The sequence below is a fragment of the Aquarana catesbeiana genome, linkage group LG04, assembly GCF_042186555.1.
Source record: "Aquarana catesbeiana isolate 2022-GZ linkage group LG04, ASM4218655v1, whole genome shotgun sequence".
NCBI classification, from domain to species: Eukaryota; Metazoa; Chordata; class Amphibia; order Anura; family Ranidae; genus Aquarana; species Aquarana catesbeiana.
The window spans coordinates 565,962,869-565,982,127 of record NC_133327.1 but is presented as its reverse complement, the minus strand read 5'-3'; the positions used below and the strand labels follow the sequence as shown (position 1 = coordinate 565,982,127).

At 43.6% G+C, this 19,259-nt stretch overlaps 1 protein-coding gene across 1 annotated transcript in view; it reads right to left on the bottom strand.

Annotated features, from left to right (window-relative positions):
• Window positions 1-5,388, bottom strand: part of TTL (tubulin tyrosine ligase) — a 34,190-nt gene extending 28,802 nt beyond the window's left edge. The window contains exon 1 of the mRNA XM_073628037.1: window positions 4,972-5,388. Within this exon, the coding sequence (XP_073484138.1) occupies window positions 4,972-5,128 (157 nt within the window). The 5' untranslated portion in view covers window positions 5,129-5,388. The remainder of the gene's footprint in view (window positions 1-4,971) is intronic.
• Window positions 5,389-19,259: the final 13,871 nt, after the last annotated feature.

Genomic DNA, 19,259 nt, shown 5'->3' with positions numbered 1-19,259 from the left:
TCAAAGCACCTCCAAGCACCTCCCCCACAGTGAATAATCACAACCTAGGCACACAGTTAACCCTTTGATCGCCCCTGATGTTAACCCTTTCAGCTAGGGTCATTAGTACAGTGCATATTTTTAGCACTGATCACTGTATTGGTGTCACTGGTCCCCAAAAAGTGTCAGTTAGGTGTCTGATTTCTCTGCAATAGCACAGTCCCACTATAAGTCGCTGATCGCTACCATTACTAGTAAAAAAATAAGCGTCAATTTTGAAAAAAAAAAAAAAAAACAATATTTTGTACTTTTTGCTAAAATAACTATCCCAATTTTTTTTTTTTTTTAAAGTAAATTTTTTCCTCAGTTTAGGCCGATATGCATTCTACATAGGTAGGGAGGACCCTCACCATGCCAACATCCAAAATATATAAGGATTGACCAAGTCAAAAAAAGACTTTGTGGGCACGCAATGAGAGGGAGCATAAAATTTAAAAAAAAAAAAAAAAAAAAAGGGTATAAATTTTATATTATATGAATATGAAGCATTGATATGAATCAGTGTTACCGCATAAGCAGGGGAAAATGTACCCCCTTCGACGCTGCACCCCTATGTATGGCCTTCCTCACTGTGTGCACACACATCAAGAAAGGCAGTACATAGGGGTTCAGCATCGAAGGGGGTACATTTTCCCCTGCTTATGCGGCACCACTGATTCAAGCCCTAATAAAAGGTCTCCCCCTATGAAATAAGTGCAGTATTTATATATTCAGACATACTATCGGTTTCTATACCTAAAAGGGATTGAGCACTCATCCATTTAAATAATGGTCCTGTACCCATGGGCCAATTCTAGGTACTGCCGATACTGTATTGACTACATTTACAGCAAAAATTTGTTACTACTTACCGCTGTGTGTGACCTATATTCTAATATATTTCCACATAGCCGCTACATACCAGTGATACTTATAGACCACAGGATATGTGTGTACCCATACACACATATGAAAATCGGAATTTTTGTTTGTCTTGGTCGTCTGTTAGTTCTGTGAGGTTCCCCCATACCCTGAGCCACAAGTTCACCAGGGCCTACCCAGTCTTTGTTCTGAGGAAGCGAGAATATCTTACTGTAACGCGTCGACGAGCAAGTTTTTTGAGGCATTACTGGATCAGAAATGTTTCTCCTATTTTGATACATTATGACATTAATCTTTGTACCTTAGATCCATCCCTCTGTAACTGCATCATTGGGTAACTGTGTCCATACAGGGTGTTGTTTATATGTTATATATGTTTATGTTTTTATATGTTTTTTGTAATTTTAATGATGCTGTAATAAAATGAATACCTTTTTATCAATTCTCCCTCTCATTGTGTACCCACAAAGTCCGACAATTTTTTTGACTTGGTCAATCCTTATATGTATTCTTCCACATTTATTTGGTAATAAAAAAAAAAAAAAAAAAAAAAAAAAAAAAAAAAAAAAAAAAAAAAAAAAAAATCGCAATAAGCGTATATTGATTGGTTTGTGCAAAAGTGATACCATCTACAAAATAGGGGAAAGATTTATGGCATTTTTATTATAATTTTTTTTTTTTTACTAGTAATGGCGGTGATCAGCGATTTTTAATCAAGACTGCGACATTATGGCGGACAGATCGGACACACTATACAGCGATCAGTGCTATAAAAATATACTGACTGCTGTGTAAATATCACTGGCAGGGAAGGGGTTAACACGAGGGGGCGATCAAGGGGTTAACCGAGTTCCCTAGGTGTGTGTTCTAACTGTAGGGGGATGGGAGCGACTGGAGGAAATGGCAGATAGTGGTTCCTAGCTAGTAGGAACTCACGATCTGCCTCTCCCCTCAGAACAGGGATTTGTGTTTTGTTTACACACACACACACACACACACACACACACACACACACACGTCCCTGTTCTGTCTCTCGTGCCACACGCATTGGCACCCCCGCAGTGCCGTATCACAAAAAATGAGAAATTACCTTCATCGAAAAATGCCTCAGATGGGCCTGCTCATGCGCAGCACGCAATGTCACGCCAGCTGATATGTTGATCAGCTGACGTGATGCCAACACGGCGCATGCACAGATCATTGGAGGCAGTATCTGACGATCTGCTAAGCGCCGAGAGAGAATGAAATTGACAGATTATGCCTCACTGTCGCGGGGCGGGTTTTGGCTGTATTGAACGCCATGTTTTCTGTCTGTTGCACGGTGGCTTGAGTGTGTTAAACAGAGGGTTTTGGCTGTGTCTAAGGGCGGGTAAAAACACACACACAAAACCCGCCCTGCAATAGTGAGGCAGAATCTGACAATTACATTTTCCCTCGGCGCTTGGCAGATCCTCGGCTACTGCCTCAGGCGATCTGTGCATGCGCCGTGCTGACATCACGTCAGCTGATCAACATATCAGCTGGAGTGATGTTGCGTACTGTGCACGCGCAGACCCATCAGAGGCATTGTTCGACAGAGGGAGTTTCTTGATAGAACACCGGAAGAGAGAGATATATAAATATTAGAGGTCGACCGATATATTGGCCGATATTTGGCGCTTTTTAATTCATCGGCATCGCCCGATTGTGCCGATTATAACTTCAGCACGACTTGCAAATTACTTCTGTAACAGAAGTCAATGCAAGTTGCCTGAAGTGTTCTGTGGAGTGACTTCTCTTCTCTCTGGGCAGCCTGCCAAGTCTGATAAGTGGAAACATTGTATCTTTTTAGTTTCTTTTATCAATGAACTGAACTGGTGTGGAGGAGTTCTCAGTTTAACCATTTAAAGACTAAATCTTTTCTGACATTTGTTGACTACAAGTAAAAATCCTGTATTTTCTGCTAGAAAATTACTTAGAAACCCCAAAAATTATATATATTTTTTTTAGCAGAGACCCTGGGGAATAAAATAGCGGTTGCTGCAATATTTTATGTTACACGGTATTTGCGCAGCGGTCTTTCAAACACAATTTTTTTGGGAAAAAATACACTAATGAATTAAAAAAAAAAAAAGAAAAAAACAAAGCAGTAAAGTTAGCCCATTTTTTTTTCGTCCAAAAGTTTTGATTACCTGTTTAAATGTAAGAAATTTTCTGTATCACTTATTACTTAAGGCTGCTTTCACACTGGTGCAGGCGGGCGTTGATGGTAAAACTCTGCTAGTTTTAGTGGCGCTTTTACCATCATTTTAGCGGTGCTTTTCGGCTGCTAGCGGGGTGCTTATAACCCAGCTAGTGCCCGAGGAAGGTGTTAAATGCACCCGTGAAGCGCCGCTGCCGAATCGCTTTGCAGGTGCTTTGGCAGCGGTGCACATGCATTTCAATGGGCAGGAATGGTGGAGGAGCGGTATACATCGCTCCAAAGATGCTGCTTGCAGGACTTTAACATCCTGCCAGTGCATCGCCTCAGTGTGAGAGCACTCGGGTTTTCACACTGAGACTGCAGGGGAGACATTTTGCAGGCACTTTACAGGCGCTATTTTTAGCCCAAAAGCGCCTGAAAAATGCCCCATTGTGAAAGGGGTCTAACTGTTAGATTTTATGAGATGAAGGGAAAAAAAAAAAAGGCCAAAAAAAACGGCATCATATATCGACCGCCACGATTTCTAAATATTGGCATCGGCCAGAGAAAAACCCATATTGGTCGACCTCTAAAATAATATATATATATATATATATATATATATATATATATATATATATATATATATATATATATATATATATATATATACACACACACACACTGTATTTATTGCCGTGTAACACTCACTTTTTCACCCTGGAAATCGGGTGCAAATAGTGTATGCGTGTTATACGCCCATACTGCAATTTGGGCTGTCTAGGAAGGAACGTGGAGGGGGCGGAAACGAAGAAGTCGTGGACTGCTGCACTCTGAAGAAAGGCATCTTTATTATAAAGTGTAAAAATCCAATATACAGTCACATCAAATGGGGACAAAACAGGGAAGATCGCTAACGCGTTTCACATCATTAGATGCTTACTCATAGCTAAAGGGGAGGGGGGCGGGACGAGTGCCGTCAGATTACATACAGCGAGAACCTCCAGTCTACTCAGCGGCCTCTAATAGGAAGTCCTGTCTCCTGGGCCGTCTTTGGACCATTGTTCTGTCTATCATAGAAGCCGGTCCAGGAGGCGGGACTTTGTATTAAAGAGGCCGCCGAGTAAATAGGTGATTCTCGCTGTATGTAATCTGACTGCGCTCGTCCCGCCCCCTCCCAGGCAGCAGTAATCTGAGGAGAGGCTGCAGGTGGGCACTGATCAGGCTGGGCATTGATCAAGCGGCATTGATGGGCAATTGTGAGGCTGCAGATGGCATTGAACAGGCTGCAGATGATCACTGACCCTTTGATGGGCAATTGTGAGGCTGCAGATGGGCACTAATCAGGCTGCATATATGGCAATGGTGAGGCTGCATATGGGCATTGATCAAGCTGCATTGATGGGCAATTGTGAGGCTGCAGATGGGCACTGACCCTTATTTTGCTTCAAAGTTCTTTATTAAAAATATTTTTTTTTTTCCTGAAACTTCCCATCTAAAATGAAGGTGTGTGTTTATATGCTGATAAATACGATATATATATAGATATATATCTATATATGAAATGTGTGTGTTTTCACTCTATGAATGATCAGATCCATGCATGCTGTGTTGGACATCTGAAGCTTTTTAGCTCTGCCTATCCCAGAACAGACATTGCTCACCCCCTGGGTACTAACAATCACTCTTCTGCACCACAGCTGGTGAGAGTGCTGCAGTTGTACTGTCTGTGATCCCCTCTTGGTGCAGCAGACAACACCCATATGCAGCTCCTTGTACTTCATGCCATGCAGTGGGGTGGATCACCCATGTAATCCTATAGGGATCTAGCTGATGGGTTACAAATAAGTGGTTAAAGCAGCATGACGTCACAGAGGAGGAAGGCATGCGGTCCCTATGACGTTTCTCACCCAGTCTCCCGAATGGCAGTCTGTTCCTTTCTCCCAGCATGAGATTAAATCGGGGATTGTCCCTCTTCAGTCTCTTCCATTGTCCCGTGGCCAGCAGGATCTTACACACTTCAGCATAGACGGTGCTGTTCTCATCCCTCACCACGAAGGTGTACATGTCTCCGCCAACTCTTGTGCGCTATTGTGGTGACCGAGCCGTCCAGCCTCGCAGCATCCCGTGCAGTCCCGGCACCGCTACACTCCCAGGAGGAGAGCCATGCCCGGCGGGGTGTGTGTGTGTGTGACGTCACGTGTCCCCAGTCGGCGCAGGTCTGATCCGATGTGCGGCTATAGGAAGAGCGGCAGCTGCAGCCCGTCACTCTCCAGCCAGGCGATAAACCACTCCCAGGCATTGGAGGCTGGCCTATAGGGTCAGGGAGCAATGGGAGGGGACTAGGCAGAGGGATGGATGGATGGATGGTGGAGAGAGACTATTCCCTGCCACACCCTGCTTTGTCACCAAAGCTCATTCCACCAAAGTGACAAAGGAAGAAGGTGCAACAAAATCTCACAGCACGGAGACACTGAGCCTTTTCTGAATCTCAATGAAAGCCTTGGTGGCTTTTTATTTTTTGCATGCATGTTAAAATGTTTTTTTTTTGTTGCTAAAAATCACTGTAAACTCCCCAAAAAGTATATCATTTCTGGAAGCAGGGACCATGGAGAATAAAATAATACAATAGTTATGTATTTATTTATCAAACGCATATTTCTCTATCGTTCATTTGAACGACATCAATCAAAATCCATTTGTAAGAAATTAAGCTGTGTCCTTTAATTAAAGTGACATTAAAGGTTGTTTTTTTTTTAAAATAACAAACATGTCATAATTACCTCCACTGTGCAGTTTATTTTGCACAGAGTGACCCCGATCCACATGTTCCGGGGTCCCACAGCGGCTCCTCCCCGTAATAGATAACCCCCTCTAGGAAGCTCTGTCCCGAGGGGGATACCTTGTTGGCACGCTCCCGTGTCATATACTCGGCGTCCATAGCTGCCGAGTGTATGACTCGGCCCCGCCCCCCCGGCGCCCACATCGTTGGATTTGATTGACAGCAGTGGGAGCCAACGGCTGCTATCAGTCTATCCAATGAAGAGCCGAGAAGCCGTGGAGAGAGCAGCGCGGGATCGTGCCCACTGAAATTCGGGGCTCAGGTAAGTAAAACACTGCAAGGTGTTTTTTCACCTTAATGCATAGGCTGCATTAAGGTGAAAAAACACAAACCTTTACAACCCCTTTAACTCAGAGAAAAAAAGATTACACAGTGCGTACAGGAAAAAATAAAATTTAAAGTGATTGTAGTTCAGTTTTTTTTTTTTCTATAAAAATAACAAACATGTTATACTTGCCTGCTCTATCGCAGTGTATTTGCACAGAGCAGCCCCAATCCTCCTCTTCTCTGGTCCCTCTTCAGTGCTCCTGGCACCTCCCTCCCGTTCAGTGTCCCCACAGCAAACAGCTTGTTATGGGAGCATCCAAGCCAAGCTGCACCTCTGTGTGTCCATTTAGACACGGAGCTGCATTTCGGCCCCGCCCCCCTCTCTCTCCTGGTTGGCTAACTGACTTTGACAGCAGTGGGAGCCAATGGCGCCACTGCTGTGTCTCAGACAATCAGGAGGGAGAGTCCCAGGTGGCCGAGACACTTGTGGACATTGCTGGACAGAGCTCAGGTAAGTATGAGGGGGGCTGCTGCACACAGAAGGCTTTTTATCTTCATGCATAGGATGCATGAAGATAAAAAAACTTCTGACTTTACAACCCCTTTAGCCACTTCAGCCCCGGAAAGGTTTTATCCCCCTAATGACCAGGCCATTTCTTGCGATACGGCACTGCGTTTCTTTAACTGACAATTGTGCAGTTGTGCGACGCTGTACCCAAATAAAATGTATGTCCTTTTTTCCCACAAATGGAGCTTTCTTTTGGTGGTAATTGATCAAGTTTTTATTTTTTGCGCTATAAACAAAAAAAAGAGCGACAATTTTGAAAAAAAAATATATATTTTTTTTACTTTCTGCTATAAAACATATCCAATAAAAAATTTGGCCCAATATGAATTCTGCTACATATTTTTGCTAAAAAATAAATAAATCACAATAAGCGTATATAGATTGTAGACGCTATAACTGCGACATCTGACACTAAGTGACACTTTTTGATGACCAGTGACACCAATACAGTGATCAGTGCTAAACTAAAAAAATGCACTGTCACTCTATAAATACACTGGCAGGGAAGGGGTAAACATCAGGGGCGATCAAAGGGTTAAGCGTGTTCCTATGGAGTGATTTCTAACTGTGTGGGGAGGTTTAACTGGTGGAAGACACTTTTTTGTCTGCAGGCGGAGTCTTATTACAGTTAGGGGGCAGGGCATTCATTTTTAGACGTGGTGTAGTGGGGAAAGGATAATGTGGCACGCAAAGCGCGCCATGGCGAACCATGGGCGTAGTTTAAACTAAATAATGGGTGTGGCTTAAATGGGACGTGGCTCAAGTTTAACAATTAGCAGATAAAGATACTCCAAACACCTGGTGTTGGCGCTTCAATCATCCCGGCACCATGGTTGTTATGGTGTCAGGATGATTGAAGCGCATTATTTCTATTATTACATTGTAATATAAAATTAAATCATTCAACTCACCATAATGCAGAATCAGTGGAAGCCCTGAGCGTGTTGCCTGCCACTAGATGCCATCAGGTGTCCCCAGCAAAGTCCCTCCTACACCGGGCATTCCCAGCAGAGTCCCTCCTTACATCAGCTCCCGAGCTGGACGCTCATTACTGCCGCCTCTGGGTATTCAGAATTTGTTAGTCTGATTTAGCCTTTGGTGAGTATAGGGCCATGCATTTTGGACCCTCTTGACTAATTGTTACGATACCATCTCTGTGTTGATACTTATTTGGTTCATTATACCCCCTACAGATGTACTACACACGCATCTACCCCTGATAAAGCGAGCATGGTCTTGCGAAACGCATTGAGATACTTTTCATGCCTGTGTACTTTGCAATTTATATTTTATACCATGATGCGTGTAGTGACATTTTTTACTGTATGTATTATTTCAGTGGCTTGGCTATGATTCATGTTGTTTATGTTTGCATGACAATTTTAATAAATTTTGGGCCTGCATTCACTCAATTGTTGACTAACCGCATTCACCTCATTTAAAGTCCCGTGGCGATTTCCTGTATTTTGTTGCATATATTGGGATGGAAGTGTTTTGTGGGTGACACCAGACCTTTTCCTTTTTTTCTCCTTACACCGGGTGTCCCCAGCAGAGTTCCTCCTTACACCAGGTTTCCCCAGCAGAGTCCCTCCTTACATCAGGTGTCCCCAGCAGAGTCCCTCCTTACATCAGGCGTCCGCAGCAGAGTCCCTTCTTACACCAGGCATCCCCATCAGAGTTCCTTCTTACATTAGGCATCCCCAGCGGAGTCCTCTTCACATCAGGCACCCCCAGCAGAGCCCCTTCTTACACCAGGGGTCCCTAGCGGAGCCCCTCCTTATATCTGGTGTCCCTAGCGGAGCCCCTCCTTATATCTGGTGTCCCCAACAGAGCTCCTCCTTACATCTGGTATCCCCAGCGGAGCCCCTCCTTACATCAATGTCCCCAGCGGAGCCCCTCCTTACATCAGTGTCCCCTCTTGTTGGACACACGGGGCGGAGGGTTGGCGGCAGCTCTATTTCCCGTCTTTACCCGTGTGTTCAGTGGAGAGGGGAGGGGCCTCCGATCTGTGCAGCCAATTGGCTTCAGTGTACTAGAGGATTGTCTACTTGTACACTGAAGAGAGAAGCCGATTGGCTGCACAGATCGGAGGCCCCTCCCCTCTCCTCTGAACACACTGGAAAAGATCTTGCAGCTGAAGCCGCCTCCATCATTTTTGCAGCCTCCTGGGGTCTTTGCAAAAACAGTCCCGATTCTCGGGACAAAAGCAAAATCCCGGGATTTTCATCGGGACGGACTCCGATCGGGACGAGGGTCCATAAATTGGAATTGTCCTGGGAAAATCGGGACTGTTGGCAAATATGGAGCTCTTGCTTCCTCTCAGACACAACGGCAGCCTGCCTTGTTTACATAGGCAGACTGCCATTCTGCCTCTCCAGTGAACGATCAGCAGCCATCACGGCCGTTGGACCTGCTGATTGGACACAGCAGGATCGCGGCTTACTTACATAAGCCCATCCAGCAATGTTGCACCAGAGTCTCAGTTGCCCGGGAAGAATGGCCAAAAAATTATTTTTGGTCATTTTTTGTAGCGCTTACCTCCGCAGGAGCTGCTGGATAAAGTGGATTCTTTGTCCTACCACGACTCTTTAAACCGATTGGTCCCCACTGATACACCTCGCTATAAGTAGACAATATATTTTTTTTGTTTTCGTTTTTCAGATCATTCGTTATGATTAATATTCGTTATTTCAAAATAATTTATAACTTCGGATAAATTTGTATTCGTTTCATTCGTATAGATGCGGTATTCGTTATTTAGATAATTCGCAACTTCGGACAAATTCAAATTTGTTCCATTCGTTTAGATGCGGCATTCGTTATTCCAAAAATTCTAAGGAACGAAAATCCGAAAAGAACAAAAACATTCAGATAATTTCTATTATAATTAAACTATTAATAATAATAAAAAAACTATAATAATAGTTAATAAAACATATTATTTTTTAGTAAGACTATAATAATAGATATAAACTATTAAATTATAGGTTTTGGAATTTCCTTTCAAATTTGGCTGTTATTGAACGTAACGAATTCGAATTTATCGAGAGTTACGAATTATCCGGCATTTGTTATTTTGGATAATTTGTAACTTCGGATAAATCCGTATTTGTTACGTTTACTAACAGCTAAATTTAAAAGGAAATTCCAAAACCTATAATTTAATAGTTTATAACAAATTTTTAGAGTTGTTATTATTATTATTATAAATAATAATAATTAAAAAAATATATAATAATGGTTAATAAAACTTAATATTTTATTTTAATAGAAATTATTCAAATGTTTTTTGTTTTTTCAAATTATCGGATTTTCGTTTTTTTGAATCTTCGGATGTCATTCTTATTTTCAGATTTTCGTTCTTTCTGATTTTCGAATTTTCGGTCTTTTAGAAAATTTGTTTTCACAAAAAATTAGTTAAACGATTTTTCGCTAATTCGGATGTTTCCGAATTAACGAGTATGCCGAATTTTGCAGAAAAACAAATTCTGAACGAATCGAATTGCACATGTCTAGTTATGAGTTTGAATGCTGCTCACACCTGTGTAACTTAACCGTTAGTATACTACCATGCTATAATAGTACACAGAAAATAGGCCACAAGCAACTTGATAGTAGATAAAGTAAATGCATAACATAAATGCGTGACTCTTGGCATTAACTAAAAAAGCCCCGAAGTCCACTTTGCCCATATGCCCCTAAGAGTGGGTGTACACGTTCCTGAGTGGGGCACCCCTGGGGATGGCTGTAAAGTACTTACGAAGACTGCTTACATAGGGTTCGTCTGTACGGTGGTGTACGCGTTGCTGTCCTTTTAAGCGTATGACTGTCAAGAGACAGTCTCTCCTGGCATTAAACGGCAGACAGTGATAGGATAAGCACATATGCTTCAGCTCACCACTTCTGGTCCACAAGGAATCTGGTCCAGATCACTTGGTGGTGATCACTTGCTGATGACAGGGATCTACTGCTCCCTGTCATCAGGAGCAGTGATCGCTGTCATGTGAGTTGTAGCCCATCCCCCTGCCCCCCAGTTAGAATCACTCCCTAGGACACACTTAACCCCTTAATCGCCCCCTAGTGTTTAACCCCTTCCCTGCCAGTGTCATTTACAGAGTAATCAATGCATTTTTATAGCACTGATTGCTGTATAAATGACAGTGGTCCCAAAACGGTGTCAAAAGTGTCCAATGTGTCCGCCATAATGTCACAGTCACGATAAAAATCGCACATCGCCGCCGTTACTAATAAAAAAATAAAATAATTAATAATAAAAATGCCATAAATCTATCCCCTATTTTGTAGATGCTATAACTTTTGCGCAAACCAATCAATATATGCTTATTGCAATTTTTTTTACCAAAAATATGTAGAAGAATACATATCAGCCTAAACTGAGAAAGAAATTTTTTTTTTATATATTTTTTGGGAATATTTATTATAGTAAAAAAATATAGCTTTTTTTTCAAAATTGTCGCTCTTTTTTTGTTTATAGCGCAAAAAATAAAAAACGCAGAGGTGATCAAATACCACCAAAAGAAAGCTCCATTTGTGGGAAAAAAAGGACGTCAATTTTGTTTGGGTGCAACGTTGCACGGCCATGCAATTGTCAGTTAAAGCGACGCAGTGCCGTATCGCACAAAGTGCTCTGGTCAGGAAGGGGGCAAATCCTCCTAGGGCTGAAGTGGTTAAAAATATACAATTTTCAGAACTCTATACCTCCTACCTGCCTACTCCTTTGCTCCTGCAGGCTCCTCATTCCATATGATCAGTTCCCAAACCCTCTTCTCTTCAGTGCTTAGTCCAGTAGTCCTGCATTGTAAGTGAGGAACGGTGAGGGCCCCAGAGGGAGTCCTACTGCAAGGCTATTTTATTTTTCCTGAAGTTCAGCTTTTAGGTTAGCCACTAAAAAGGCATCAGTGTGACAATACTTATTAATATATTTATTCCTGGCTAACATGATAACTCATGTAGCAGTCTCCCCGACTTCCAAAGGCCTGATGGGGACCCCAAAGCCAGGGAAAACTGACATTCCTCAGGGTGCAGGTTACTAGGCATAGTGGGTGTGGTGCAAGGTGAAAAGATTGGGCGCCAGTCACTATTTGTAAAAATGAACAGAGAGTTTTATTTCTCTTAACAGGAACGTTGGGGAGAGAGGGTTTAGGGCACAAGACACCCTTAGGCAAATGCAATAGCAATTAAGGCAAACTCCGCAGACAAAAACAGAACTAGACAGACAGCAATACAGAACAAGGGCTTTTAAACTAAATTCATCAATCTGTATCTTGTAGCAACCGCTGTCTCCTATGGCAACAAATTCTCTAACAGTATCCTACTGTAGATCTTCCAGATTAACTCACAGTATCCCACTGTAGATCCTTAGGCTCAGGTCACCATCTCTCACTAGACTTTTTGGACTCTCAGCCACCTGCTGTACTTTATCTTCAAGCTTTACTTACAGCTATCCGCCATACTCCTTCAAGCTTTACTCACAGCTACCCGCTGCCTTCCTGGATGAGTCTCTACTGAGCTTTCCCACTGCTTCATTGTTAACAGCTAGTGAAGCGTCTGCTCTGGTACTCCTTCAGAACTTCATCCCTTCCAAACTTGCCTTCAGTAACAGGAGTGGTTGTCCCTTCGTGGCAACTGCTTCTCCTTTACCTCCGACAACGATCAGGCTCCCCTCAGGCCGAGCCTATAACACGCGTGAGTCCGCCCCAGGCTTTGGGCTTAACCTTGGCTGCTCCTCCTTTGCGGAACCCCAAACAGCTGGATAGGCCTTAAGTAGACCTAGCAGCCAGCATGCCTCTTGGATAGGCTTCAAGCCTAGCAACCAGGAGCTTCTCAACACACACCCACCCAGGCCGCAGCCTTAAGCGGGAAGAACCCTGATCACCTGACTCCTCCCAAATAAATAGCCTATCCCAGCATACACAGCGGTTAAAGAAACTCCTGCTGATTGGCTGAGACAACCTAGTTACCCATTAACTGAATTTATGGTAATCCATCATTCCAAAAGAAACAGTGCAAACTGCAGGAGTCAGTGGATCAACCTACCAATTAGCCAGACTAGTTACCACTTAGCACAACTAGATTTATTAGCAGCCCTGTTTAGGGCCCGAATGCTATACTCACTTTTTTGCTTGCTTGAATAGGCATATTAATCATTGCAAACAGGCTAACAAGTCTGCTGGTGTTGAGGCTCCTGAATTACTGTTAGGAGCGCATTTTCCATCAAGAGTATTTGTAATTTCAAGGTAAAGTATATGTGAGCAACACAGTCCTCCTTGAAACAGCAAAGTGGAAGCTTAAATCAGTCAATAAAACACACTGTGGTGACCAAAAGGCCTCTCATCAAGCAGAAACCTTTATGATTTGCCCCTGGGTGCAATCAGTCCCTCACCAGATGATCCTACGGCAGGATGGATGTAGATTTCACCAGATGAGGGCCTGTATGATACTGGCAACTGAATAGGCAGCACACAAAGCCCTGGTACTCTCTCAAGCCTGCCACCCTTAGAGACCATCTTCTTGTAGCTCTACCCTATATTGCTCTGTAACTGAAGATTTTTGCAGTCAGTCTCTGCATACCTCCCAAATTATTGAGATGGGAAAGAAGGACACCTGTTAGCAAAATTATGTGAGCATAGGACACCCACCCTGCCACGCCCCCTTAAAGGAGAATTATACAAAAAAGTTTAAACACACAAGTGCTTTCTTTTTACCACTACTATTCCCTTATACTGGCTTTTGAAATTTACAAATGCAGCAATTTAGAAATTGGGTGAAAGGTTTAGCACTGGGAAACACTTTTGAAAGATAAAAAAGTGCATTTTATATACAACTATAGGGATCAAATCAAAATGAGGGACAAATGATGAGGAAAGAAGGACAGAGGAACTTTGTTCCAAATCAGGGACAGTTGGGAGCTATGGTCTCTGGATGGCACACAACACTGCCCACAATCCACAGCACAGCCCCATGACACAACAGCTCTCTCTAGGAATAGCCATGTGGTTTTTCTCGTATAGCCTCCAACATTGAAACTGCAGCACAGTACACAGCTCACCATCCTGTGGAATCTTCATCAGCTCAGCTCTGTCCTTGGACTCTGGGCAAACCCACATCCATTGCCCTTAGAAGCCCTTTTCCAGATGGGACCCATGGATAAAATATATTTCAAACACATAATGGGCTGGGAATGATCCAGGAATCTTTCTCTCCGGGACCGGAGTGCACCTCTCTCTCTTTCCTATTTTCTACTTTTTCACCCTCTTATTCCTTTCTCTTTCTTTCCTCTTATTTACAAATCAGTCTTGGAGGCCCCCTGGGCTAATTGAGGCCCCAGGGCTCATATTGAGGTTAAATTAGAAGGTTACACCGAGTAGAGGAGTTGGGGAGGGAGAATCCTCCTCCTGCGACTCCACACACTACACATGAAATACGTTAAGGAATTTACTGGAGAAAAGCTTCTCCTATATATGTTCTACTTTGAGTAAAAGTATTATATTTTTATTATTTTGGTTGTACTTCTTGCTATATAGTATTATAGTAAGGACTAGGAAAAGTTAAACTTCATAATGATACGTGACAATATGTTGTGTAACCCCCTTTTTTGTTTATTATATATAAAAAACTTGTTATTTGTTCCAATGCCTTAAACAAAAATATGTCAAACTGGATTTTATATTTTTTGGAAAAAATTCTGAATAAAAATATTGGAAAAGAAGCCCTTTTCCAGTACCTAGGCTCACTCTTGGGCTATGAATGAGGCCTATGAAGAACCCCAGGCTATTTGTGCTCTCCTGTTCTCTCTCTCCTCTGTTTGTTCAGTGGGCAATGCTAAACACAATCTTGGCAGTGGCCAAAAGCAGTTCTTCTGCCCCCATTGCTAAAGGCTGGCAAAGTCCTCATCTGTGCTCTCCTCTCCCTGCTCTGTTCATTACTCCAGAGAAGGAGAAACAGCCAGTGTGGCCAGGGAGTAATGCTCTGTTGAATGGCTTAAAGGGACCACCATCAGCCAGCACTACACTCATAAAATAATTAAATATAAATTACAAGTTAAAAGATATGGTTATATGTATAATAATAAATACAATAATAAAGAATGTGCAGTCCTTACTGCATTTGATACACAGACCAGATAATTTTCCTAACATCCATTGCTCTATTAGACAAAATGGTTTTATGTAGTATTCATGAGATGAAACTAATAATAATGGTCAGAAAACAAAAGTAGACAGCAAAATTGGTGCATTGATGTCTTGTAGAAAAATGCCTCTTGGTGAGGTGTCCCTTTACAATGGTGGCCAGTGGAGGAGTTGCTTTACAGTAATGGTTAGTAGGAGAAGGAGCTCTTACATGAGAGTCAGTAAAGAAGAGCCACTGCCAATTCAAGTTGTTTCCAAAAGTATGCAGGCACCATTAGTTTTGTGATCAACAGCCAATCCTAAAGACGATATCGATATCCTAAGCGATATCCAAAAGAACCCTGGAGTTCCACGGGACCGTGGTTGAGAAAGTCTGCTTTAGAATGTAATGGCAGGTAAAGACACTAGGAAAATAACTAAAGATTACAGAAAAGTTCATGTTTCCATACTTGTTTTAGGTCAGTGACACAAACTACTGAAATAAGAGGGTCAGCAATGGCAGTCTAAATGTTTTTCTCATGATAGCTTTACTTTAACGCACAGAAGGCTGCCATTGTATAACATTGTTATAAGGCTGCCAGAAGAGCCTTAGAACAATATTAAACATATAGGCATTTGGGACAGCTGCCCCAGGCCCATGGGTCCAGGTAGCTCACCAGACCTATATCTAGCCCTCAGTGAGCTGCGAAGGAAAAAAAAAAAGTTTGGGAGGTCAGGAAAAGCATTTATTTATTACACATATGTAGTACTTACCCTTAAAGGAGTCACTAATTTATGGGTCCCCTGATTCCAGATGCCAAAAAAGACATTTACAACAACAACCTCTGACGCAACAAGGCATTTATTTCTGAAAATAACACACTTCCTGTCTCTTTAGGGTGAATTTACTAAAACTGGAGAGTGCAAAATCTGGTGCAGCTGTGCATAGTAGACAATTGGCTTATAACTTCAGCTTGTTCAATTAAGCTTTGACAAAAAAAAAACCTGGAAGCTTGGAAGCTTGGAAGCTGACTGGTTTCCATACAGAGCTGCACCAGATCTTGCTCTCTGCAGTTTTAGTATATAAACACCTTTGTGTCTACATTTGTTTTTCTACTGTATCTATGGGGCAGCTATGGTTGTTACACGGAATGGACTTCAAAAATGTCTGCCTTTGATCATCTCCATTATATGATGGATTGATGGGTCTAGTAGTTTACACAATAAAGATAAGGTTCTTTGGGCTTAGGTTTCAATTCACAAATAACAAGGACACTGCATTTCTGGGAAAACCAACATGTATTTTCTGTACCTGCAAAAAAATTTCTAAGCCGAAAAAGTGAAAACGAATGCAGCCACCACATGTATCGACTGGTAAGATGCAACATATTATATTTTCGGCTTTGGGTTTTTATATGCTTTAAGGGTGGTTGAATTTGGCCTAACTCTCTTTGTAAGGAACCTAAATAGACTGCACTGAAAGTGTATCTAAAGTCACAATTATTACCTCCTCAACAGTCCAAAGTCCATTAAGGGCCCCTAGCTGGTACCAGCATCTTCTACCAGGCTTCTTTCAGGTGCTGGTCTACTGCCATCTTAATTGGCTGGCACCAAATGATGTAAGTTTTGTGCAGGAGTCAGTCACACAGGGACCGTACCAGCAATGAAAACTGAGCTGAACATGAGAACAGACAAGTAGATTTATTTTATTGCAGAAGAGGCATTGCATGTCTCTTTTGTGACAAACAGCTTGCCTGCTCATAAGATTTCTAATTTTGCCTTTAGTTCCGCTTTAACTTCCCTGGCGGTATTCCAGCAGTCTGGCTCGGGGTGGAATTTCAGAACCAAAAGCGGTAACCCCGAGCCAGACTCGGGATCGCATCGCAGGATCCAGGAGGAGCTTACTTACCTTGTCCCCTGGATCCTGCGATGTCGCCCTGCAGTATGAGCGGCCTGCGAGTGTTGCGACGCACGGGGACCGAGAACGGCGCCAAATTCAAAAAGTGAAACACACACAATACATACAGTATACTGTAATCTTACAGATTACATTACTATATGAAATTATTTCACATCCCTTTTGTCCCTAGTGGTTTCTCCAGTGCCCTGCATGCAGTTTTATATTGTAAAAACTGATCTTTCTGCCTGGAAACTGGAGATTGTCTATAGCAGGGGTCCTCAAACTTTTTAGACAGGGGGCCAGTTCACGGTCCCTCAGACTGTTGGGGGGCCGCACTATAGTTTAAAAAAATATGAACTAATTCCTATGCACACATCTTATTTGTAGTGCAAAAAAAAAAAAAAAACAGGAAAAAAACAGTACAATATTTAAAATAAAGAACAATTGTAATCAATATGAACTTATCAGTATTTCACAGACTCCCCTCATTACAGAACCACTCCCAATCACAGACCCCCCCTCCCCATCACAGACTCACCCCATAACAAAGCCCCCCCATGACAGATCCCCCATCACAGACTTTCCCCATAACAGACTCCGCCATCACAGATCCCCCCATAACAGACTCCCCCATAACAGACTCCCCCATCACAGATCCCCCCATATCAGTCTCCCATATAGCACAGACTCCCCCATCACAGATCCCCCCATATCACAGATCCCCCATAACAGACTCCGCCATCACAGATCCCCCATAACAGACTCCGCCATCACAGATCCCCCCATAACAAACTTCCCCATCACAGATCCCCCCATATCACAGATCCCCATCACAGATCCCCCCATATCACAGATCTCCCCATATCACAGACCCCCCCTATCACAGACTCCCCCATAACAGACTCCCCATATCACAGACTCCCCCATAACAGACTCCCCATATCACAGACTCCTCCATCACAGATCCCCCATAACAGACTCCGCCATCACAGATCACCCCATAACAGACTCCCCATCACAGATCCCCCCATATCACAGATCTCCCCATCACAGATCCCCCATAACAGACTCCCCCTATCACAGACTCCCCCATAACAGACTCCCCCATATCACAGATCCCCCCATAACAGACTCCCCATCACAGATCCCCCCATATCACAGATCTCCCCCATAACAGACTCCCCATATCACAGACTCCCCCATCACAGATCCCCCATATCACAGATCTCCCCATATCACAGATCTCCCCATATCACAGACTCCCCCATAACAGACTCCCCCTATCACAGATCCCCCCATAACAGACTCCCCATCACAGATCCCCCCATATCACAGATCTCCCCATCACAGATCCCCCCATAACAGACTCCCCATCACAGATCCCCCCCCATATCACAGATCTCCCCATCACAGATCCCCCATATCACAGATCCCCCCATATCACAGATCCCCCATATCACAGATTCCCCATCACATATCCCCCATCACATATCCCCCCCATATCACAGACTCCCCCATATCACAGATCCCCCATCACATACCCCCCCATATCACAGATCCCCCCAATATCACATATCCCCCCATATCACAGAGCCCCCATCACAGACTTCCCATATCACAGATCCCCCCATATCACAGATCTCCCCATATCACAGATCCCCCATCACAGACTCCCCATATCACAGATCCCCCCATATCACAGATCCCCCATCACATATCTCCCCCATATCACAGATCCCCCCCATATCACATATCCCCCCATATCACATATCCCCCCCATATCACAGATCCCCCATCACATATCCCCCCATATCACAGATCCCCCCATATCACAGATCCCCCCCCCCCCATATCACAGATCCCCCCATATCACAGATCCCCCATCACAGACTCCCCATATCACAGATCCCCCCTATATCACAGATCCCCCCATATCACAGATCCCCCATCACAGATCCCCCCATATCACAGACCCCCCATCACAGATCCCCCCATATCACAGATCCCCCCAAATCACAGATCCCCCCAAATCACAGATCCCCCCATATCACAGACTCCCCATATCACAGATCCCCCATATCACAGACTCCCCTCATCAATATTACACTGCCGCCCCTTGTATAATGTCACAGCACTCCCACTCAGCACTTACCTGTATCACGTAGGACGCGAGGCATGGTTGGTCCGGACGGAGGGCGGGACTTTGGAAGTGAGGGGCAGGTGATTGGTTCCTGGGACCGCCCCGATGCCTAGTAACCAATCACCTGCTTCTTAGCACAGAAGGTCCTTTGTCCTGGCCTGTCATGTTTCCCGTCCTGTGTGATGGAGGTAGCAGAGGGCAAGGGGAGTGCTGCAATGTTAAAGGGGCAGTCCGTGGGCCGGATAAAAAACGCTGGAGGGCCGGATTTGGCCCGCGGGCCATAGTTTGAGGACCCCTGGTCTATAGCAACCAAAACCATCCCTTTACATCAAAAGGGGTTTTAGACCAGCTA